The sequence below is a fragment of the Barbus barbus genome (genome assembly GCF_936440315.1).
Source record: "Barbus barbus genome assembly, chromosome: 19".
NCBI lineage: Eukaryota > Metazoa > Chordata > Actinopteri > Cypriniformes > Cyprinidae > Barbus > Barbus barbus.
The window spans coordinates 20,807,842-20,834,534 of record NC_136747.1 but is presented as its reverse complement, the minus strand read 5'-3'; the positions used below and the strand labels follow the sequence as shown (position 1 = coordinate 20,834,534).

Sequence of the window (26,693 nt, the reverse complement as noted above, 5' to 3'; positions counted from 1 at the left end):
AAATCCCAAAAATCTAAAGTCTGTGACAAAAAGAGAGAGTGAGTTCGAGCAGACGCATGTGGGCTGAAGGCGGTGGATTTCCTCCCCTCAAGTGTCGCTCCCGGCCAAGACCAGGAAGCCTGCTGAGGAATTCCCTGCAAATGAACCATGGCCTTCACGCTCCCACTGCAAAACTGCCTAAGGGACGGAGAAGTCGTCTGGAATGCTACCGTTCCCGCTAAACAATGAATCCGAATCTGTCTTTCATCTCCTCATGAGGCGCGGCGCACCCAGCCTACCTGACCTCAGCCTGACACGGCCTCTTCCCAGGCTCCTGGTTTCACTTTTTCTCCTGGATCATTTTCCAAAGACTAAAAGAACCATTACTCGGAAACACCTTACACCATCAACAACATCGGGAACAGTCAGCTGACAAAACATTGAAAACTGTATTTAAATTTACCCCAAAATACCAGAACTCGAACCACTGATATGCTTAAAGATGGAGGAATATTTTTCACAGCCTTCCAAATATTAAAATCCCTTAAGATTTCATATGCACTTGGGCATAAGCCTACCCATATGATACACTACTGCCAGTAGCGTTCTGATTGAGTAGCACTAATATGTGAACAGGAAATTAATCAATAAGATTGGTTGAATTATGGGGAGAAAGTCACACATGGACATGCCACACAAACACCACTCCATGCTGAAACAATTAGGGACCTTTGACAGCTGGGAGTAAATTACGCTAATACGTCTTCTTGAAAAATTTGGTGAGCGTTGACAACTGCCATGGGAGTTTAGACATTAAAACGCAGGTCTCTTGAATCACTAGGTTCCCAACTGTCAAAACAGAGGAGGTTGGGAAGAAATACCTGCACGATTGCACACATGCAATAAAATTTTATTTGCATGATTTATGGTCAGCTGGACGTTAGAGAAAGCATCTTTTCGATTCTAAAAGACTACTGAATGAGCTGAAAGGACAGACACTTTGTAGTGGAAAAAGATCTAAGAATAAAAATGTAAACCCAAAGCACTACAAACCAAATAAATATTGAATGCACAATAAAATTTCAAAAACATCAATCACTACATAATCACTAAATTACACCAACACCATTAATTGGTAAGGTTTTTTATGTTTTTGAAAGAAGTCAAAATACAGTAAAAATTAATATTGTGAAATATCACAAAACTTAAAAATAACTTATCTATATTATATTTTAAAATGTAAATTATTCATATGATGGCAAAGCTACATTTATATGAAACAGAAATATTATATGAATTTATGAGAAAATAAATATTTTGCAACATAAATGTTTTTACTGTCACTTTTGATCAATTTAATACATCCTTGCTAATTAAAAGCATGAATTCCTTAAAATAAGGTCTTGCTGACACCAAACCTCTGAATGGTATATATTCTTCAAATTTGACAGTAACTGTCATGGTTCTATGAGCATAAAACCAAGTAACCTACTCTTTAGATGCACTGTTTTCTCTGAGTAACATACAGTTGCTATATTTCAGTGATGAATGAATCAGCCTTTTTAAAATGAATCAGCTGAATAAACAAACAATTATAAAGATTATATGATTCAGTGATTCTTCAGTGACTTTTTCTGTTTGAATGGGTGAATCCCTACCGCTAATGCAGACTGATAGTTTGTCTGGAACAAGCACAGACAAGTGGAGTGATTCAAATGGTGGGACAATATTCAGCCAATCAGAAATTAGAATAGAAGTAAACAGATAAGTTGTTCTGTGATTATATTACTGGTAATACAACTACGTGAGAGCTGGTAAACTATGACCTATTATGTCTTGGTCCAAATACCCTTGCTGTGATGACGAAGCATCCACTAACACTTTCAGCATTCGGCACGTGTTTGAACTGAACCAGATTCATTGCAAGCAGCATAACTCTGACTATGTTCACAGTTCCCTCAAGGTTTCACCTTACACTGACATGATCATCCAAATCCATTTGAACTGTGTGCCTCCTTGACACACAGATTTCTTGTGAACTCGTGCTTAAGAGAGCATCCCACAAAGAAAGAGTACAAAATGAAACATGAACATATCCAAAGCAATCAAGATATTTGTGTTGAGCAGAGAGACTCTAGGGACTCTGTTATTTTGAGCCAAGATGACAACTTACATTTGAAGAGGTTTCGTCTTGTACAGAGTGCTCATGGTAAATAAAGACGGCCTTGGTAGGTGTTGACACATGCACTAACATTTTGAAAAGACCAAGGAAACTTTGATTGTTTTCAAGTCTCTGTTGGTCAACAATTTTGGTTTGGGGTTTTGGCTAAGGATAGCAGTTAGTGACTCATGTACTGCGATGCTGCTTTTGTAGACTGTTGGCTTGAAAAGAATACTCTTGGCAGTTGCCATAGGATACATCTCAATTTGCTGCCATATTTCGAATGAAGAGTCTAATGAAAGGGCTTCAACAAGTGATAAGTGACTGGATACACAATAATAGCTGAAATATGAGACACTGCTTAGGGCTTCATATCAACAAGCGTTTTTGACTTCAGCCTGGTGCTGTTTGAATTGGCACCAAAGAATAGTCAAGACTTACCCTTCATAACCCGATAAGCTTAGCATGACTCAAAAGGTATTTCAGCACGTGATAAATGATTCAGAGTGAAGATGATGCATGGACAGACTTTATAGAGTGTGGCAGAGATGGTGTTCATGATTCAGTGCATTAGCCATTTAAGTTTTTATTAGCCCTCTGCTTGGAAAAATATATCTGAATGTTAGATGCCATGTTTAATGTGTCAATAACACATTAAAAATGCTACACCATTTATCTCATTAAAAACAATAGCATCTCCAACAATTGAGCATGCTGCTAGCGAAGCTAAGACCATGGGTTCAGTTCCCAGGGAATGCATGAACCAGGGTTATTATTGTTAACTAAAACTATCAAAAACCCTTTTTGTTAAATGAAATCAAGCTGAAACAGAATAAATATAAATATTAGACGTAAAGCTTAAAACTAAATGAAAATTTGAAATCTTGGTTTTGCAACTGAAATAAGTGTAAGTTGAAGTACTAAAATGAGAAACAAAACAAAAAAACTAAAACTGAACTAAAACTATTTAAAAAAAAATAATAATCCTAAACAGTAATATAAAAAATACAAAGGATAATATGACAAGAAAAGATTAAAATATAACTAAAATTAAAATGAAAACACAAAAGTTTAAAAAAAAGCTTAAAAAACTAACAGTATGTAAATAATGCTGAAATAACACGATTTGATCAAATGTATACAGAATTTTTCACTCGAATTCAAAGTAAGTAACTTAAGCATGTGCCAAGTGTATAAAGGTAAATGTCTGAACCAAAAAATTCAGTTCAGACCCACTTAGTAAAGCATGGCATGAGCCATCCGGAGTCGATTCCATGTTCCACTCCATTCAATGATTCCGACATTTAAATAAAATCTCAGAATGCTTTATGATTATAGCTAATGACCATTTTAGTAACCAGCTGAACATTTTACATATCTTTCCAACTAAATTAAGAAATTAAGGCCATTAGTTCATAAATAAATATTTTTAGAATATCTTTAATATAAGTGTATGTATATATATATATATATATATATATATATACACACCATATATTTTGACAAATGTACCTCTTGAACTTTGATATAAAGGTCTCGTATCTCTGGGATTGCTTTTGTGACTCTGACTGGGAAGTGAATATGTGGATGTGAGGTAATCCAAGAACCTGCTTCCTGCTGGACCAGGATAAGCAGCAGCTGGATCCGTGTGATAGAGCCTGGAGACCTGGCCCGCTCTCTACCTTCAGGAAACAATGGGGGAACAAGGAACTACCAAACAATTATCCCACCAGCACTGTTAGCCTCATTAAGGGGTCCGCAAGCGCCAAAACTCCCAGAAGTCCTAATTGTTTTAATCAGCAGAAGAAAAGAAAAACAGACCCTGGGTCAGGATCACAATCACACTGGGATTTTTCATCTACGCAATGACCAGCAACATAATTGAGCCACAGGGGTATATCTTCCTCAAAAACTATGTTAGCTTGACCAAGTACCAAACCACAAGATGTTTTTGGCCTTTGCTTCAATATTATTAAAATTACGATACTGTTAGTCACAACTTGGAGGTGACTAACAACGTCTAGCCAATCTTGTCTACTCAAACACTTACGTAAGCACCCAACAAATTAGATTTTTTAAAAGGATAGTTAGTTCACCCAAAATACTGTCATCATTTACTTTTGATCCATACATTGAAAGTCATTTGGATCCAATTGGCTGAACAAATAGTTTGGAACGGCATGAAAAACACCTTAATATTTCATAAACAGAACTAAAGATGATGGTGCTTTTCAGTTTTAATAACATTCCCACTATTTATAGTCATAAATTAACAGTGCATTCTAAATTCACCATGTTGCATAAATATATTTCACAAGTCCTGTACTTGCTCAATGCTGTGAATGTTCAAACTGCTCTCCACTCCTACATGCATTTCTTAACAGCCCCACAGGCTAAACTGGAAAGTTTGTTGTGGTTTCTTATGGGGAACCCAGCTCTTGGGTCACGTGGTGTGGAGCCGTTCCCGTAGTGACCCCCTCCTTTACTGCAGGATCTACTGCTTTGGCTTGGGCCGAGCTGGATCGCGCTTCCTGGCAGCGCTCAAGCCACAGGCTTGCGTCGGCAGCGGCCAAGTCAGTGTGCTTTATTGCAATGAGGCCCCTCAAAGCTTATGGCTGGTGAAGGCCAGGAGCCAGGCTCACAGCCAGCTTTTGTAAGAGTTTCCATGAGTAAAAGGGTTTGTAACCCCTCCTCAAGAAGCAAAGGAAAACAACAGAAGGAGCGTATCAGAGGAAACAGTGAGCAGTAAATGAAGACTGAAGTATTGGTTAAGCGGTTGGTGGTGAAGTCTGAAAGTACCTTCATCACACCCGACAGCTTATTCAAGCATATTACAAGAAGTAAGAACATCTTCAAATGATAATAAGACAGCTATAGCATCAGAAAACCTGAATACTAGATGTGCTGACAGCCGTGCATGACGGACGACGGTTTTGTGCCTGTAGAAAAGTGCCTCTGTTTCAAATCAAATTAATGAGGGTGGTTGACAAGCTCAGCGAATGCCACACCTGACAGAGTCCATCATAGCTGCAATCTACAAGAAATGCAATCCGAACTTATAATGACACAGGAAGTCATGTCAGCGCTTGGTAAAACGTGTTAAATTTTGCCAGAGGAGAAATGACAGGTAATAATTTTGACAAGCAAACCCATAAAAAGTCCCGTTCGCGTTCCATGCATAACTACTTGTCCATGTTTCCGCTTAGTTTGAGCGGTATGGACTATATTTCAACCGCTCAAATGTATGAAGACTTAAGCCTCGTCTGGAACTTAAGGAAACCTCTATGGCATCTGTAATCCGCTATCAGACATCTTCTTTAAACTCCAAGAAAGGATCTTAGATCGCTAGCAGAATGATTCAAGACAATTTCCCTCACTAAATTAGCATATAAGAGTTTCACATACTCAAGTGTTCTTAGGGCTGTAGAAACAAATGCCTGTCATATGGTCTATAGTGTTGAAAAGCTGCGGGCTGAATGGTGTCCAGACTATTTGTATATTCCCCTGATACAAACTTAATGACATTGCTGAAAAGTGACCTCCTGTTGGGCTTGAAGCACCATGTGATGTTTTAGCAGATCTTTTCAATACCAATAAGGTTTGGGTCTCTGCGAATACACTAGAGAGCCATTAGTCTCCATGTCAGTACACCCTCAAACCAGCCAGGGATCGCCTGATGCATATTACATATAAAACTGGACAGTGATTTCTCAATTTTGCACGTTCTAATCTGATTGGCTGACATTACATAACTTCCCAGAGTCAGGGCACACAGGGTTTTTTTAATCAGTTGGCCTGGATAAAGAAAGTTGTGTTTACAAGGTTAAAATATTCACTGGATTTGCCAGAGTTTGCCAGGTTAAATAAGTATGCAAAGGGTGCTACTTGGGTATCCTGTTGAACTACTCAAAGTAGGATTTAAATGTAAAACGTTTTTATAAGGTCATAGCTATAGAAATAAAAAAATCAGATAAAATAAAAAAACTTTTAAACTCTGTATACATGGAATAAATTACATTTGAAATGTATATTAAAATAGAAAAGTTATTTAGAGTTTTTACCACCCCCAAACTTTTGAACGGTAGTGTATTTGTTCTCAATATATGTTTGACGCTTTGTTTGAATTTTGTCTGATGCGGATAATTTGCTCCAAATGAAAACTGACAAACTGTAATTGGTTGCTTTATGTCATTCAAATAGCTCTGGGCCAGAATAAGCTGCGATGTGGACTTTTTGCCATTTAGTCAAAGATCTGGCTACAACTAGAAAACCATTATCTATTAGCTTTTATGATTTAATAGACAGATCTGATATTAAAATTCTTCCATCTGTTGAACATTTCTTCCACAGATGCTTAAAATTTAACGCAAAAGTTGAAGGCAAACCGATGAAGTCATTCATTAACTTTCCAGTTAATTTAACTTGCGTTCTCAATATATTAAACATCATGGAACAGGGCCGCTGTCGTTGTGGCGGTACGGTTAGCGCTGCGTTGGATCTTAATTTTGTGAGGGAGCACTCAGGCAAAAACATCAAGCAATTAGAAACATCTGTTGGGCATTACATCACCAGACTACGGTGCACACGGTCACTATATTTCGCTGGAACATTGCGCTGTCACTTACCATCATCTAGGTACATTTGATCCAGTTCCTGTGGTTCCTGCTTGATGCTGACAGCCAGCATGGCGGGGGCGTCTCCCTCCTCCTGTAGGAGGGGGGAGGACCCACTCCTCACTGGTCCTTTGGTTATCTGAGCTGCTAACGCAGAGGCCTCGCTGGTGGCCTGTGATTGGGTCAGACTGTGGTTGGGAGTGAAGGGGAGTTCTGGTGCAGAGATTGGGGTGGAAGGATGGGACCCTGGAGAGGATGCAGCGCTTCCTGTTGGGTAGAGCATGGACTGTGGGTAGCGTCCGGGTGTGGGCTGGATGGTGGAGACGTGTGGGACCGTTGGAGACTGGGGGCCAAGGTTCGATCCCGCAGATAGGCACTTAGAAGAGAGGTGAGGTGGGGAAAGATCCTGTAGTTTGGGGCTGGTGCTGGGGGAGGACGAGCAGGACAGGGAGGTGGGTTTTGCCACCAGTCTCTGAGGGCTGGATGCAAAGGAGCCCGTGACACAAGGCCTTAGTTCTGAGGGCATCATGGGGGTCATCGCCGGGGGGCTGTAGTAGGGCTTCGGATGCAGCGCCAACCCCGCGGGATGGAGCGGCGCACATACCTGGGGGAGGTCGTAGTCGTCGTGCGGCTCTGTTTTTATGGTTGGAACTAGGGAGGCGAAGGGCAAAAGAGAGCACAGAGAAAGATCAGATGAAGAAAACCGGGGAAAGGAGAAAAACGAATAAACACACGTTCCGGGTTCATGTGACTTTATGTGAGCTAGCACGAGTGAGTGGGTTTGTGGCTAGGATACCCACAGCGAAACAAACATTCTCATCAATGAGACTGTGTCTGAGGGTACGCGCTCCCGCCCAACTGAAAATATTTAAAGAAAGAGGGAAAAAAGGGATGAATCATCACCACAAGAGCCTTCCAGCTGCTTTCAAAAATAAAAGGGCTATTTTTTTTGGATCTGCCCCCAGTGCTAATACCATATAAGCGTGCATTATGAAATATTTTACTGCTACTGTAGCTTCACATCCATAGCTCTACCAAGAAAAAAAAAAAAACCTTTTCATCAAGAAAAAAAGTTAAGCATTTTTCTTAGAAGATTCGTAGAAGATTCAGTGTGTCATTTTAAGATGGGATCTCAGGTTTAAATGAGCTAAACTGCAACTGAGCTAAGAACTGGACTGAGACTGGATTAGAAACAGATCAGCAGATCGTACATACAGTATTGAGTGCATGGAGTTCAAACTAACAGTAAGGCTGCCCATTTTTGACATACACCATAGCAAAAGAGACTTTGAGACTGTGAAAAGAAAAAAGAAAAAAAATAGTATTGTGACTTTTAGTTCATTACTTTTAGTTTTGAGGTCATATATAGGATATATGCTAACAAATACAAAAGTAATTTTTAAAAGGTCAAACCCCGAAATATTGACAATAAATTTTTGTCCAAACAGATGCTCTAGAATGAGAATGTCCTTCCCCTTAATACAATCTGTAACTGACAAGCAAATTGCAAATCACAGCTGTGATGTAAATATAAGCCTATTGGCTACTTTTTTTTCAATGTTTGTATATATACAGTATATAAACTTCCTGTTTCTACAGGAAAATACACCATTACATCCAATACACAAACTTTTCTAAAGCAATTTCAAAATGTCATTAATGTACTTCTGTTTTCATCATCCAATTATTGAAGGCACTGAAATGACATGACATGACTACTTGTCTACAACTAAAAACTACCTCACTGTTGTTTCTTGGTGTATATGATTCTGGTGAACAGATGTTGCGCTACTGGGAAGAATTCATCTGTTGTTGACAAACTCTTCATCCTCATGATGTTACATTTTTCACCTTTTAACTTCTGGCTGCATTTCTCAACAGACTGTCAGCAGCAGTTTATTTTTCTTTGGCGATGAGACATCCCTCACACCAACATGCCTCCACAGAAACCCTAAAGTTTTATTTTGCATTCTGTCATCAATACAGAGAAAAAGGGGAACTCTCTGTGCCGCCCAGACCGACCACAAGTTTAAAATAGAGCCTAGACACCTATTTTAAGCCCATAAAGGGGAAATGAGGCTTCTAGCACATGACTATAGAGGCATGCAGATATCTGTCACTCCGCCTCATGTTTAACCTCAAAAGCCAGATGATTCAGATTTTTAACACCTACCACGGAAGCTTCATTATTTCTGAAGACTCATTATACTCATCAGGACCCATTTGTTATTCTGTGTTAATATGAAATCAAATAAACAGACCTCATCATGATTAATAATAAACAGTGTTATCTTAAAATGTAATTTAAGACTTGATATATAAAGATCTGACAATTAACAGTTTTTGTAAAAAAAAAAAATAATAATTGTCTATTTGCACATTGCACATTTTAAGTACATTAATAAAAATTTGCAATATATATATATATGACTGCACATCATTAACGGTTATTACAAAGATGCAATTAATTATCTATTTAGATTGAATATGTTTTATTATTATTTATTTTTTACATTTATTATTTTTATTATTTACTTTAATAATTACAATATTATTTATTTATTTAACTAATTAATAATTAGTTATTAAAAAATAATAAAATAATTTTAAAAATAATTATTTTAGGGGTGCTTGGCAATGACTCAACGACTGCCCTCTAAAGGAGCTAATGTTTAGCTAAATGTTTCATTGTTTCACCCACATTAAATGTATGACGTACAACAATTTGATGTACATGTATTTGACTCTGCACAACAATAATAATTTAAAAAGTAAGATCCACTAACAGATGCATTAATTTTGATTATTTTAGGGGTCCTTTGCTTTGGCCATAAAATACAATTATTCATAAAATATGCTGGACAGACACAATGCATAATCTTTATAACATCCAGTCTAAAAATAGACAGTACTGCAGGGTGAGTGGGACGGCCTGCAGTTGCAGTGCCCACACTTCAGGAGACAGGGTTGGGACACGCTGGGTCTGACTCAAGCCTTTGAACCACCCACTGGTTACGCACACTGGGCCTGAGGGAATTAGCAGTGGTTAGGACTTTTCAGATGTCAAGTAATTTTTTTTTTATTTCACCTGGCAACCAGTCTGGATTTGAATAATAGCATTCACATACTGGACCCCACCCTGTCACTGCCCTTCCACTGCTCCCGGAGCAGGTATGGAAAAGAACAAATTTTATGGAAATGATTTTAACAAAGAAAAAAACTAGCCACAATTCCATCCACTAAAAAGGGCTTCAGAATTTCTTCTGAATTAATTCAGTCACAGATTAGAAATAAAGGAGTGTGTATGAATTAAAGCAGAAGGAGGTGATTTTTTTACCGTTTGTGGGCAGGTATGTGAAACGCTGGTACTGGCTTCTCTTCCGTTTGCCATTGCAAACATAGAAATTCACTTGAACTGGGTTGGATATTCTTTGGTTCCGGTATGGTGGGACATCCACAAGCAAAGCCACCTGAAATTCAAAATATGAGCTGAAATTGAATCGGGTGAGCCAATGTCAAGTCAAGCCACCTTTATTTATATAGCCCTAACAAAAAAAATTATTTTGTGTCATTAGCTCTAGTCAGTTCAACTGAAGACAGTTGTCATTATTCATCTTGAGTGAGTTCAATGTTGATTCAATTCAGTTCAATAACAGTGTCAATATTGTAAAATTTGTCAATTATGAACAAATTCGATTCAACTATAAAGTAGCTCTACCAAAGACAATAGTGTCATTTTCAGTTCAGTTTAATAACTGTGTGAAGTTTATCAATTATGAAACAAGTAAAATTCAGTGATAAACAGCTCAACTGAAAACATCAGCGTCATTATTCAACTCAAGCCAGATCAGTGTTGATTCAACTCCGCGCAATATCAGTTTCAACATTGCCAAATTTGTCAATTATGAACAAATTCAGTGCTATCAAGCACCTAGACAATATAGTGCCATTATTAATCTCAATTCAGTTCACGTTCTCATCCAGTAGTACTACTGCTGTCAAACTGATAAAATTGTGTAATTTTAAATGTCTATTGAAACCCAACTAAGCATGGAACTCAAAAACCATCAGGTGACCGGAATGAGGGGGAAAAAAACCCCTTCAACCTTCATTAAGGGACAAATGGCCAAAATAAATGTACAATGTTGCTGTGCTGGGCTGGTGAGGATGCTCAAACAAACAGAACAATGTTTTTATAACACCTCAGAGCCATTGTGTGGGTTACTTCTAGTAGTCCTGGATATTAAGAGAGGAAAATAGAAGGAATTTCAGCACTAGCAGTTGGAAAAATTTCATCAGACATTTTAATGAAAGCAATTTCTAGATACCAGAATCCTTAACAACACTGTCTCCGTTATTCAACCTTACACCATGTGCTCCATCCAACAGCCGCACACGCATCCAGCGACTGTGGCTTTGTGAGCTCGGGGCAGATGAGGTTCAGACAAACCAAACTGTATGCAGCAGATGGTGTTATTTTTGCGCTTCTCACCCTGAATGAGAGAGTGTCCGGGGACTCAGTCCAGACAGTTTATTTCCCCTGCGCATCTCCCCTCTCTGTCTCCAGACACCACTGAACTTTTGACCGCTGAGCCGTCTGCGATTATAACTACAGTATGAGAAAGGTGCTGGGAGTGTCAAACTGTCTATCTCCCCCCAACCTCTTTTCCTCCACCCTTAGATGAACCCTGTGTGACTGAGAGGAGATTGATGGAGGTGCTGTACAGTAGCCAGAGAGGAAGTCATCAGTCTTCTTGCAGGTTTTAGAACCATGTGCAGGTGAGCTCCCCGACTATTTATATTAGCACATCGCCTTAGCCGCAGAGCAAAGCCAGACCAAGCACAATGTGTTAGAGAGAATTTCATCCATTAGTCTAATCCGCAGCTGTGATCAGGACCCTTGGCCCACAGCAAACTCCAACAAAATTCTGATTTACCTTAAACAATGTGTTAAAAATGGCAACGATACACCCATGTACCTATAAATCCAACATGAACTGTCTATCACAACTCATTTTACTTTGGTAATGTGATGTGCTTCTGAGTGGAACAGCATATTCAATGAAAAAAAAGGCAATTCAGGTCATTTGGCGGCCTCATCTTGGTTACGCCCAAAAGAAGCTATTTTGGTAGCAGGCCTACAGTTCTTATCTACTTCACTTGAGAACGACTGAAATCTCCAAAGCTGTGACAAAGATGACATTTCATGTTACAAAAGAGTAATAAAATCTTAAAGTAATTTCTTTATCTTAAATCATGCTATAAACTAGTTTTTAGGCTGGTTCAGTTAATGCACACGTATTCTACTATATAAAAGGGTTTTGTTTTTTTAAAGAAATTAACACTTTTATTCAACAAGGATGCATTGAAAAAGTGACTGTTCTTTTGAACTTTCTATTCATTAAAGAATTCTGATTGTTTTTTTTTTTTACTGTTTCCTCAAAAATATTAAACAGCATAACGGTTTTCAACATTGTAAAGTAAAGTAAAGTAAAGAGACTTTATTTCACTTTACAGGTAAAGTAAAGTAAAGTAAAGTAAAGTATTTTACTTTACTTTAACATTGGTAATAATAAGCAATGTTTCTTGAGCAGCCAATCAGCATATTAGAATGAATTCTGGAGGACCATGCAACACTGAAGACTGGATTTTAATATACAATAAAACAGAAAACAGTTATTTTAAACAGTAATAATTACATTTCACAATGTTACCATTTTACTGTATGATTTTTAAGAGCTTGCACCTAATCACCACCGACTGAATAGTCAAGCTCTGCATCTGCATACAGACACCACATATTAGCAACACATTTCAAATGTTGGTGTTTATATGAAAAAGTAATGAGACTTTAAAGAAGATCAAGCTTTATGTTCTGGATTTGCACATGAATGTGTCGATTGTGAAAAGACAAACAGATCTCTTCCAAAACATCCAAAAGGCCGCTGACACAAGCCACCTTACCAAACTAAAAGAGCCATGTGGTTTAGACTGTGTGAGAAAATGGTTCACATTAAATAAATATACATCTACACACACAGCAGGGCAGGGAGGGGCAGAAATCAAAGGCGTCCTTGTAAAAAATTGTCTAACACATTAATACTCCATTCAAACAGATGGTCTCCATTCACTCGCTGAGCATTGAAACCAGGCGTGGAGGCTCACATAAAGTTATGAACCAAGAGACACCAGACAAAGGCTAGCTTTCAGGGAGCTTTTGGCTCATGCACGGAAGAAACAAACATTAATTCATCCTAAAAAAATAAGTGACAGACATAGAGCTCTCTTCATCATGAACACATGAGCTCAGACAGAAGCTAATACAATTCTGCCGTAAATTTGAAGGAATTTTAGAATTATACAAATGAAATGGTAAATAGCCTTTGATTAAAACATTCTATTACATTCCGGAACTTAAGTCTATGTTTCTTAGCTGGACAATACAGACAGGGCTGTTCAAACTCGGTCCTGGAGGGCCAGCGTCCTGCAGAGTTTAGCTCCAACCCTAATTAAACACACCTGAAGCAGCTAATCAAGCTCTTACTAGGCATACTAGAAGCTTCCATGCAGGTGTGTTGAGGCAAGTTGGAGCTAAACTCTGCAGGACACCGGCCCTCCAGGACTGGAGCTTAGAATGGGTCTCTTCCAACAGTCTGAGCTCTACAGACAGACATGTGCTACCTAACAAGTGTGTGTGGTTTGGGGAGCAGGTGCAGTGCTTCACACACAAACACTGTCTAATCCCAGAGTCTAAACTGTGGTCCCTTAGCTCTCACAGAAAGAATCTTCCATAGAGAAAACAAGGAGCAGGTTTGCGTGTGCTTTTGTTATGTGTATATGTATGTGTGTGTGTGTGTGTGTGTGAGTGTGTTTCCTCCCGAGAGCAGAGAGTAGGGCTCAACACGTACATTATATCCGCTTTAGACACAAAAAACAACCTGTTTGCCTCAAACACAACAACACAACAAAAAATCTTACAAAAAACTCTTTTTCTTATCTATTTATGCATATATTTGTATTATTTAATTAATACAATTCTCAGGATTTCATCTTGCTTCTGTTTTTAATTGTAAAAAAAGGTGAAAAATGGCAGACTTACAGATTTGGATGATTCTCTGTTGACTTTGGCCTCCATTTCCCATATGTGATGGCCATCTGCAAATAATAAATAAAAAAAGAGCACAAATTTATAGCATACCATTAAGATTGACCTCACATATGCAAAGGAATACACCAGAGAGCTTCAATTCTAAATTCAACAGAATTATATATATATATATATATATATATATATATATATATATCATACAATGATGAACAAATCAAAAATGAGTATAAATAAAAATAATAATGAACCATATAACTATGCATAGTTAGCACAGATAAATAGATGAGATGGGGATAAATGTATTTTGTTGTTTTTATGAATTTTTGGTGAATACTAATAGAATATTTAGTCTGTTGTAATATTTTTAAATGGTTGTGCTTATGTAATTTTTTCATATGAATAAAAAACTTATAATATATAATGTAATGTAATATAATATAATAATTATTTATTTTTGGTACTGTGTTGAGTCACCACTCGACATCCAATGCGAAATCTGGGTCCTGTAGCAAAAATCAGAAAACCAGTAGACACCCTCAGTCTAACATTAAAAAGGCAGAGATCCCAAAAGTCTTTCTAGAGCTATCGCTATACTGCAGTCAGCCTTGCGATTACATCATGTCCTGTCTGCCTCTGACCCGCTTGGGCAGATGGGGGGCTGATGCAATCCTAATGATCTTACCAGAGCCAAGAAGTGTGTGCGTGTGACGTGCTTTTGCTATAGGGGGACCAGTCGCTTACATCAGCCCCTTGTGGAATCTCGCAACTCATGACAAATAGTGTCTGAAGGGTCCAATAAAAGGCCTGGTAAACTCTGCTTCAGATAATGAGCAGCGGCTGTTTGGCTAAAGAGCGTGTGGCGTGCTTACGCGTCACAGACTCTCATCTGTCCTTTCTCTCGATCGCCAATCTCTGGCTTATTTTCTCCTTATTATAAAAAAGTTTTATTTAACTATTTTCAGCCTCCGGTTTCTCAACACAAACTGGCTTTCCCACACAAACGTTCGGGAACAAAAGACATATTAAGGTTTCGTTTGCTATTTTTAGTTAAGACATCACTGAAAAGACGTTTTTACTCAGACCGTAAAAGCAGGAGAAAACCGCAGGGTAGTTTGGTCACAGCAGAGACCCGCTAGGGCAAACCACAGACACACACATGAGAATATAAAGCATCATTGTGTCTTAGACAGAATAGAAGAAAAGCAAGCAAGCAGAAGAAAGGAATTTCTTCTGATTTTATTTAAAACAATAGACAACGCATCTTTTTAAACTTTCCATTGGCTCGTCTGCTGTCATAATTTTACATAATTGCATATTGCTATCATACATTTCACATTGATGATGCTCCTGGGTTTAAACAGAATGTGGTGGAAAAGACTGTATTGGCTTTCCATGATCATTTTCTATGACAAATATGCTCCAGTGGACCCTGAAGATTGTATTCCTAGACATTGAGTGCTTTATTTATACCACAGAAAAAGATCATATGTATTGTTCTCACCTCTTTGAAATATTTATATGAGGTCCCAAGCTTCAAGTCAGACAAATTGCTGGTCAAATTTCAAATTTCAGTTCTTATAAAGTTACTCAACGGCATATGCAGCGAATAGATCAGAATAGTATCAGATTTAGAGGCGTGCTAACAATAGTGGAGTAACGTCTGATTGCAATGAATCTGGCATCGGGGGTAATTTTCCATTAGAGCTTCTCAAACTATTCCAGACATATTATTCAGCCTTTAAAGATGGAATGCTGAGACTATTTTGATTGCATTTTAAAGGAAAGCTTAGACAGTGGGGTCTAGATTTCGTGGGGTCTAGATTTCATGGGCAGACAGTAAGGGCATCCCTGGCTAGTCGCGCTGCGGTCTGTGATGTGGTGGAATGGTCTGTCATTACTGCTGGAAGGTAATGTGATGCTAGAGGGAACCTCCATTCCCACTGTCTCCTTCTCTCTCTTTTGTTCCTGCTCTTTTTCAGATCAGTTCCACGAAGTACGCAGAGTCAGCAGCCAAATACATTATGGTTAAATCTGTTTTTAAAAACTTTTTTTTTTTTGGAAAGAAATTAATACCTTTATTTAGCAAGGGTTGATCAAAAAGTGACAAGTAAATATTTCTATATCAAATAAACGCTGTTCTATTGAAAGTTCTACTAATTAAAAAAATCATGGTATCCAAAACTGCAAAATAAGAAATCCTTCTTCAGTACCAAATATTAGTATATTAGAATGATTTCTGAAGTATCATGTGACACTGAAGACTGGAGTAATGAATGGCTCCTGAAAATTCAGCTTTGGCATTACTGCAGTATGTAATATTTTCAAATATAAAACAAAAATATTAAATTGTAATATATTTCAGAATATTACAGTTTTTACTGTATTTTGATCAAATAAATGCAGTCTTGGTGAGCATAAGAAAACATTAAAAACCATTTAAAAATCTTTTTAGATGTAGTATAAATATCAAAATGAGAATATATCAGTAAATAAAAGTTCAAATAAACAGAAGAGAGAACGTTAACTTGACCAAATGACTGTCTCCATCAGTGATACTGTTTTACCCTAATACAAATTCTTGTGTGTGACGTCGCCACTTGAATGAGGCCCAAAATTATGGATGGGGGAGAGAGCAAGACATGTGGTAAACCAACATAATGCCATTATGAACCCCCCCCCCCCCCCCCCCCCCCCCCCCCCCAGACCTCTACTCAAGACTTTCCTCTCAAGTTCAGCACTTTGTAAGGGTGCAAGATTTAATCAATTTTCTTATTTTTTTCAATTTTATAGTTACACAAATGATTATGTTGCTTTCAGTAATTTTTGGAATACAACATATAGCTTAAATTATATAAACGTCAATTTGCACATTGTTAGGAGCTAATGATTAACTGATGAAATACTGTATTCAACTGATGAATCCATTTTAATCCAATCCAACTGATAAAGCAGCATGACATGGCCTTCGCAGAGAATACAATCCCAGAATGCACTGAAACAAGCTCAGTGAAAACTGTTTTAACTTTTAAAAATGAATCCATTATAACTGATTAGTCACTGAAGCTCTAATTCTTTGTGAATAACATTCTCTCTTTCACAATCTTTAGTCACTCTCTTCCCCAGCCTTTCTCTTGCTCTCCTCATCTCTGCAAAGGTTAAACCTTTTCCCTGAGCCTTCCTTCCCGTGGGATGTCCTTAAGTGCTAGTGCAGGACTGTGGAGCCTGTGGTCATAAGAGCCCTCTTCTCTGCTCAGACTGAGCCATGTGAGTGGAATACCTGCCTGCTCTCCGCGCTGGAGGACTGATGAGGACATGATGTACTTCATCTTGACAAGGTGCTCAAAAAATCCTCTTGCCTAAGACTCAGCCACTAACCACGTCATATCAGAATACTTGCTCAGAGAGAAGCAAAAAAGTCCATTACCAATAAATATTCTGAGCTATTTTTTCAAGATCAACCTGACATATATCAAATACCAATTTTACCTGTGGTTACATGTATAATAAACTGCTGCTGATGGGTGCTTGCTAGGGTCTTATAATGCAATTGCTAATTCATAGTGGTTTATATGATGTTTCTATGTCGTTGCTAGGGTGGTTGCTTACTGGTTCAAGTCAAAAATGTCCACCCCGTATCGCTATGATATTCTGGTCCCTAAATATGGCTTTTGATCACAAACTTTGGTGAGAAAAATTCTGATCGTTTAGAAAGCCACCAGGTCCGCAATAATTTACACAAAGTCTAAAAGGACAATTCACCAAAAATGAAATTCTGTCATCATTTACTCTCAAGTTTTTTTCAAACTTCTATGAGTGTTTTTCTTCTGATGAAAATTAAAGAAGATATTTTGAAGAATGTCGGTAATCAAACAGTCGCCGGTAGCCATTGACTTCCACAGTATGGAAAAAAAAAAATACTATGGATGTCAATGGCTACCATCAAGACACTCATATGGGTTTGTAACAACTTGAAAGTGAGTAAATGATGACAGTTTTCATTTTTAGGTGAACTATCCTTTTAATACCAAACGGGACAGTTCATCCAAAAATTCAGGTCGTTCCAAACTAGCATGACTTGTCAATGTTATGATAAACATCAAAACAACATTGGACCCCATTGACTTCCACTGTATGGAGGGGAAGAAAAAAAACACTGAGACTTTTCAAAATAGCATCTTTTGTGTTCTACAGAAGAAAGTCATATAGGTCTGGAACGACATATTAGCATGCAAAGAATTTTGAGAAGAGTTTTGGGTAAATTATTCCTTTAAGAATTAGGGACGGACTATTACTGATAGCTAGTGATGCTTGTCTCAGCAAATACCACTCAAAAACGAACCTCAAAAGCCGAAAACTGTTTCTGGATCAGTTTGTACTTGCCAAACTTCTCTTAAGCCCTCTTCAGAATCAAAAGCCCTGTTGTGTTTTTGATTAGGGTGGGCCACAAAGAAAGAAATCTTAGTGCCCTGGGCGGTCAGGGTAGTAGGCAGCCAGGGAGCTGGGTGGTGGTGGTGGTAGTGCACGTCCAAAAGCCTCCCTCAGACTGTTGTATTGTAAACACACACAGATGCGGCAACGCAGACCTGCTCGCCACAGCGTTGTGAATAGACTCCCTTGTCCTCCCCGAGCTACAGCAGCGAGAGACTCCCCCTCCTCTTCTGGGCAAAAGGGATCAGCGTATGGCACGAGAGAGAAAGGGGAGCTCAGGCTGGGATGACCCTAATTGCAGATGCTCAAGCGAGCCAGTTTTCCAGAATGTGCTAATGAACAGCAGCTGTGGAGTCTTCGGGTGAGGAGTGCTACTCTTCTATGCCACGTTAAAACGCTACAATGTGCTCGAAAAATATCCTTTTCATTGCGTTTAAATGAAAAACAATAAAAGATGCCAAATTATGCCAGGCCATTGTTGTGGATGGTCTGTTTATGAATGTCTAATATTATTTTTTGTTGTTCCTTAATGAGGAGACAATGCAGGGATTCCCTGAGGCTTGTGGCCGTGATTGGTTTGTTTGTGAGAGTGCACCATTGTTGCCGAGGGTTGTTGAGGATAAGCCAAACCTCAGGGCTCCTTCACACGGAGGTTATTGTTCTGAAGTGTGAAAGGCGTACTCCCGCATGAGATTTTCATTCACGAAGCTTCACTAGAACAAACTCATCTCACACAGAGATTCGTATGAGAAACGACTTGCAACTTATAACATTATTAGTGGTGCTCGTTAAGGCAAGCATCACTATTACTATTGCTAATAGGGAAGGCTAGGGATTTGAACAACCCTTTGCACAACTGGTGCACACACCTCAACACATATTTGATGAAGTTGCATACAGACATACACACAATTTTTTGCAAGTGGATTTTAAATGGTTGTCACAATTTTTAATTCTTTGTTGCAATTTTTATCATTTTGGAAGCAGTCTGACGTTACCAGGTACCAACTCTAAGATTTAAAGCAGAGGTCTCAAACTCAATTCCTGGAGGGCCACAGCTCTGCAGAGTTTGGCTCCAACCAGCTTCAAATCACACCTGCTTGGAATTTTCTAGTGATCATGAAGACATTGATTAGTTGGATCAGGTGTGTTTGATTAGGGTTGGAGCTAAACTGTGCAGAGCTGTGGCCCTCCAGGAATTGAGTTTGAGACCAATGATTTAAAGTGTTTAATCAAACTAGCATCTGCCTGTTCACCATAAGTTTAGGTGCAAAGAAATTGGTTGAAAAGGTATTTATGGACAAAAGTGGAGACCAATATTCACCTGGGCTGTCGGGAACCACCCATGACCGCAGACGAATCTAAGTCAACTAACTGTTCTAATGAAGACCGACTCACACACGGTCTGGTATACAGTCTATACCTGGATACCTTAAATTTAAAGGGTAAGAATAAGATGCTCCAGGTCAAAGCATGGTGCTACATCATTATCATATGCACTCACAGACCAATGCACAAAGAAAGTGGGGAAAAAGTATTTTAAGTGGTTTTGCAGCTGGGCAGGCAGTGAAGTCCAGTGAGTCCAGATGTAAAAACGTTCCTCTCTCATGAGGGAGTTTCTTTGTGTCTGCCTCTTTCTTTCACTCTTTTTTCTGCCCTCTATTTTTCTTTCTGTTAGGAATCCCCACTGTTCCGTAACACACCCACATGCACATATTAACTGTAACACATCTGGCCCAAGCACACACACACACACACAAAAACACACACATGCACAAAAACACATAGACCTTTTCCAGTCAATGGAAAAATGTTTGATTAGAAAAGGAACCACTATAGGTCACAGGCCTGGCCAGTGTCAAATAAAGATAACAAAAACAAGTTCTGTTGTTACGAATTTGCATAAAATGTCAACAAGCTGCTCTACCACTGACACTGTGAGTTCTCCAACAATATTAACCTGATATGCATCTCAGGATGCCAACTTAAAGAACTTTAAAGTTGAGAAATTCTTCTTTCTCCCTCTTCCTCTCTGTCCACGTCTACAGAGAAAGAAAAGGAGTTGTCTTATCTTTAGTCATCAGCATGTGCCAAAATCTTTCTTTGAGGTGTCTGACTGTGCTGTGATATCTAGACCAGACAGTGAACTCAGATTAGTAACATAAACATATTAATCACAGATGACTGTGATGTGGATGGACCAGATCATTTCAGCAGACACGTTCATACAAAGCCACAAAGGATACAAAATCTATCTATCTATCTATCTATCTATCTATCTATCTATCTATCTATCTATCTATCTATCTATCTATCTATCTACAACCCGAATTCCAGAAATGTTGGGACGTTTTTTTTTTTTTATTTGAATAAAATGAAAAGTAAAAGACTTTCAAATCACATCAATCAATATTTTATTCACAATAGACCTTAGATAACATAACAAATATTTAAACTGAGAAATTTTATAATTTTATGCACAAAATGAGCTAATTTCAAATTTGATGCCTGCTACAGGTCTCAAAATAGTTGGGACGGGGGCATGTTTACCATGGTGTAGCATCTCCTCTTCTTTTCAAAACAGTTTGAAGATGTCTGGGCATCAAGGTTATGAGTTTCTGGAGTTTTGCTGTTGGAATTTGGTCCCATTCTTCCCTGATAAAGGTTTCCAGCTGTTGAAGAGTCTGTGGTCGTCTTTGACGTATTTTTCATTTAATGATGTGCCAAATGTTCTCTATAGGTGAAAGATCTGGACCGCAGACAGGCCAATTCAGCACCCGGACTCTTCTACTACGAAGCCATGCTTTTGTAATAGCTGAAGTATGTGGTTTGCATTGCCCTGCTGAAATACATGTCGTCTGGAGGGGAGCATATGTTGCTCTAAAACCTTTATATACCTTTCAGCATTCATAGTGCCTTCCAAAACATGCAAGCTGCCCATACCATATGCACTTATGCACCCCCATACCCATCAGAGATGCTGGCTTTTGAACTGAACGCTGATGACACACTGCAAGGTCTCCCTCCTCTTTAGCCTGGAGGACACTGCATCCGTGATTTCCAACAAGAATGTAAAATTTGGACTCGTCTGACCATAGAACACTTTTACACTTTAAAACAGTCAGTTTTAAATGAGCCTTGGTCCACAGGACACGACGGCGCTTCTGGACCGTGTTCACATATGGCTTACTTTTTGCATGATAGAGTTTAGTTGGCCTCTGCAGATGGCATGGCAGATTGTGTTTACCGACAGTGGTTTCTGGAAGTATTCCTGGGCCCATTTAGTAATATCAATGACAGAATCATGCCGATGAGTGATGCAGTGTTGTCTGAGGGCCTGAAGACCACGGGCATCCAAAAAAGGTCTTTCGGACAGTTTCTCTGAATCTTTTGATGATGTTATGCACTGTAGATGATGAGATTTGCAAAGCCTTTGCAATTTTATGCTGAGGAACGTTGTTTATAAGTATTCCACAATCTTTTTATGCACTCTTTCAAAGATTGGAGAGCCTCTGCCCATCTTTACTTCTGAGAGACTCTGCCTCTCTAAGACATCCCTTTTATAGCTAATCATGTTACAGTCCTGATGTCAATTAATTTAATTAGTTGCTAGATGTTTTCCCAGCTGAATCTTTTCAAAATGTCTTGCCGTTTCAGTCCTTTGTTGCCCCGTGCCAACTTTTTGAGACCTGCAGCAGGCATCAAATTTGAAATGAGCTCATTTAGTGGATAAGTGTAAAATTTGTCAGTTGAAACATTTGTTATGTTCTCTATTGTAAATAAAATATTGGCTCATGTGATTTGAAAATGTTTGTTTTCATATTATTCAAATTTAAAAAATGTCCCAACATTTACAGAATTTGGTCTATCTATCTATCTATCTATCTATCTATCTATCTATCTATCTATCTATCTATCTATCTATCTATCTATCTATCTATCTATCTATCTATCTATCTATCTATCTATCTATCTATCTATCTATCTATCTCTAGCTGTCTAGCTAGTCTGTGTATCTATCCATCCATTCATCCATCCAAGCTTCTACAGTATCCATCCATCCATTTATAGTATCTATCCATCCAACTCTCTATAGTATCTATCCACCCATCCATCCATACTATCCATCGATTCATCCATACTATCCATCCATCTATTTATTGTATCTATCCATCCAGCTGTCTATAGTATTCATCCATCCAACCATCTATAGTATCCATCCATCTATCCATCTATAATATCAACCTTCCATCTATAGTAACCAGCCATTCATCCATTTATAGTATCCATCGATCCATCCATCCATTTATAGTATCTATCCAACTGTGTACAGTATTCATCCACCCATCCATCCCTTTATAGCATCCATCCATCCAACCGTCTATAGTATCAATCCATCCATTTATAGCATCCATCCATCTATACTATCCATCCATAAATCCATCTATAGTATCCATCCATCCATTCATAGTACCCATCCATCCAACCATCTACAGTATCCATCCATCCAACCAACCAACCGTCTATAGTATCCAATCCATCCATCCATTTATAGCATCCCATTGTCCGTCCATCCATCCATCGTATTCATCCATCCATTTATAGTATCCATCCATTCAACTAATTATAGTATCCATTCACCAATTTATAGTATCTATCTATAGTATCCATCCAGTCATCATCCATATTATCATGCATTCATCCATTGTCTGTCAACCTACCTACAGTTTCAGCAAATCCATAGCAACAACCCAGAACACCTTAAAAGTAATCTAGAAACATCATCTCCTCAAACTACAGTAATCAAATTACACAAGGCCTAAAAAACCTGTAAGACTTTCAAACATTCAGACAAGGCTTTGTCAAAGACATTTCTATTCTATTCTATGGAAATAATAATGACAGTAATTCCATTTGAACATTTAGCTTTACTTTCAATCACCAATCAGTTTAAAATGATTCCCCTACACTTCTTTCTTTTTCACAGTCTCAGTATTTTTCCTCTCCCTTTGCATATTAGTTACTGTCTATGACTTTCCATTTAAGACACGCTCCAAGTACAGATGGGAAAAGAGTGCATGAAGTCACGTTGCAGCTGAGAGGAAGCAATGGTCAGAAAGAAGGAGAGAGAGACAGAGGGATTCCCTGTGTGTGAGTCACGTTGTGGGAGCCCCTTCTTTACTCATAACAAAAACAACCCATTCCTTCGAGATTGAACCCACAGAGAAGGACTACACAGAACTGCAGACCTCAGATTCATTTCAACTCCTTTTCATTAACAGTTATGATGTTGATTAATCTTGCAATAACATTAATCTAACAAATTTATCTAAAGGAACAGTTCACCCAAAAATGACATTGTTCAAGCATATCTTGGCCACACATTTAAATTTTGGTCTGTTACTCACACACATGCAATTGTATAGATTATGAATATAGTGTGCAAGATGCTTGGACCATTTCTATGAATAAATAATGATACAATTTTATGGGCGAACTATCCCTAAAACTATTTTCATTTATTAAAACTAGTTAATCATGATACTAAAAATCCATACAGAGGCTGAACTGCTTTGTTCCCTTCCTAAAAACAGAGTGTTTCCCAGTTGTAAAGAAGCAAAAGTTTTATAGATGATGGCAAATGCAAATGCAGGGGAATAAGTTATAAGGCAATGAAGCAGGAGCATGTGACCGAGCTCATGAAAAATGATAGTGGAAAAGATTTGTCTTTAGAAAACTGGACAGAGAGAGAAAGAGAGCGAGAGGGCTGTTGATGCCAATGGTGGACTGGCTCAGGGGTGTTTCCATGTGAGGAGTGCCCAAGAATCCACAGTTGATGCCAGACACGGGGAAACCCTTCTCAAAAACAAGAGCACACACCCTTCTGTCGACAAGCACACACATGCCCTCTCTATCGCTCTTTCTCTATCTCTCCTTTAAACAAACACCCACGCACATATGTGCACAAACCAAAAATGTAATGTGGGTTAGACAGCATGTTAGTGATGCTGCAATTAAAACAAATGCTCATTCATCAGTTAATCCACAACAACATCTTTCCATCCATCCAACCAACCATCCCTTTAAAACTAAATGTAAATAAGATAATATAAAATTTGAAATGACAAATTTCACCATCAAGATAGATAGAGAGAGAAAGAGAATTGCCTGCTATATTAAAGAGAGGTTCAATATCATTCTACAACTTGAATGCATTTCAGCAGCTTCATTTCCCAGAGTTCCCTTCTTCACAGGTAAAACAATGGGGCCATTTCCTTCAGGCTTTGTGTTACGGATCGCCAAACATCCAGCGTGTTTACATTACTTGGCCTTGGCTGCACCTCCTGCCTTTTTTTCCATTTTTTTTTGACAAACTCATCAAGGAAATGACTGTTTGTAAATCCCAGGTATCAACAGTCAAGGGCTACTGCTTCTATTTTCCATATGGAAAAAGAGAGAGAGACCTGAATAAAGACAGACAAAAAAAATCAAAACAAATGCCCAGACACAAGGGACAGCCCAGACTGCACTCTCTCTCTATTTGGGCTCCATTCCTGGGCAGCACAGGCAATGGAAAGTTCTGGAAATGTAAATCTGTTGGGTTAAAAATACAGCGCATTAATGTGCTCCACATGTGGCACTCTGGCATTGGGAGAGATATTTTGACGGCAGAGAGGGGAAGAAGGAGGGTTGGAGGGAGTGGTAGGAGGGTTTTTCTGGAGGAAGGCATACACGCACATTTACACTATTGAAGACCGGAGTTTAAGAACAAAGCAGGACTTTTCTACACATACTGTGTGGTTTCTAGGGGACGTCACAGTATAAATGCTCTAATGAGTACACATTGACGCTAATGACAATAACAAACAAATAAGCCACTGCATAAAGCCTAGGGAGGACGATATTCATATTGGATCCCTTTACTTCCATTGGCCTATGGACAGAAAGTTGCAGTGTGTGGTTTCTGCACCACGACTGGCATCAAAAATAATTTTAAGATATTCCTGTAATGGCAAAGCTGAATTTCCTGCAGCCATTACTCCAGTCTTCAGTGCCATGTCACATGATCCTTTAGAAATCCTTCTAATATGATTTGGTGCTCAAGAAACATTTCTTATTATCAATTTTGAAAACCGTTGTGTTGCTTTATATATTTATGAGGAACCATTTGTAGGACAACTTCACACCATCTTAAAATTAAATTGCATATTACACTAGTGCAATAATGACTTTGCATGACCCACAACAAATTAAACACAATATTGCTCAACCAATGGGATAATTTAGGGACGGGATCAGTATTGGGTAGATTATGAACAAACTATAGTCTGTTATTGATTACAAATTACATGAAAATCATAGTCAGTAATGTAATCCTGATTACTTATTTCAAGCATTTTTTTTCGGACTACTTTTGGATTACTTTTAACTACCTTTAAATGGGATTATTGTTCTAAAAAAATCATTTATTTCTTTGTTGTCAACATCATCAAATGCATTAAACATTACTACAGGGTTTTATCAATTGGTGAAAAGCTAATAATTAATTAAATCATAAAAATGCCAAATTAAAATGAATAAATGATCTTAAAATAAAAACAAAATAACATTTTATGTTTACCTGCATGTCAATATGACCATTTACCAACAAAAATTATTGAAGTTTTAACTTTAAATCTCAGGGGGACTTGTAAGTAACTATATTCTGATTATGAGCTTTTCTAAATGTAATATAATCCAATTACATAATAGTTCATAATTGATCATCCAAAAAAATTGGAAGACAGGAGAGTATTTGAGAAATTGGGAAGTTTTTGAAGTTAAGCAGTGTTTTACTCAATCCCAGTTTGCTCACTATCCGTCCTATACAGTATCCAAGGTGAAGATCCATCCCAAATCATAGTGGATTGAAAACAGCATGCCAAATGTGTCCAGATGGCACACACACATGCGTTTTGGCCTAATATTGTCTAGATCCTTTATAACTACGCAAGAGGACTGGTTTGCGATTGTTCTCTGACGTGTTATTGAAACTTAATATTATAAATCTGTTTTTGTTTTTAGGGCGACAATCTGTGAAATGGATTCTGGTCAAACGTGATGTGCTAAACGCAACTAAGTGTACTAGACATGTATTGGCAACTGAAAGCATAATCAATAATCCAAAATATTTAATTAACATGCAAGAGTTGGGAGACATACTTTGCGAATGACGCAGAGATTCCTTGTGGGCCTAATTATAACCCAATACTCCTGTACAGGTTTACATCACACTTAAAACTATGTTATTAACCATCGTCAGCATTACGTATATCCTTGTACTTAGGGGAAGTATGCAAATTGGGATTCAGTCTTTGTCCCTAAAGAATTATCTTCAGAAACCTCCCAAAAGAGAGGCAATTTC

General features: G+C 38.2%; 1 protein-coding gene across 1 annotated transcript in view; it reads right to left on the bottom strand.

Moving 5' to 3' along the window:
* The window catches only part of LOC306885591 (nuclear factor of activated T-cells, cytoplasmic 1-like), a 44,134-nt gene that overhangs the window by 3,849 nt on the left and 13,592 nt on the right, over positions 1–26,693 (bottom strand). The window contains exons 7-9 of the mRNA XM_079442236.1: positions 13,853–13,908; positions 10,091–10,223; positions 6,766–7,404 (exon numbers count right to left, since the gene is read on the bottom strand). Of these exons, the coding sequence (XP_079298362.1) occupies positions 6,766–7,404; positions 10,091–10,223; positions 13,853–13,908 (828 nt within the window). The remainder of the gene's footprint in view (positions 1–6,765; positions 7,405–10,090; positions 10,224–13,852; positions 13,909–26,693) is intronic.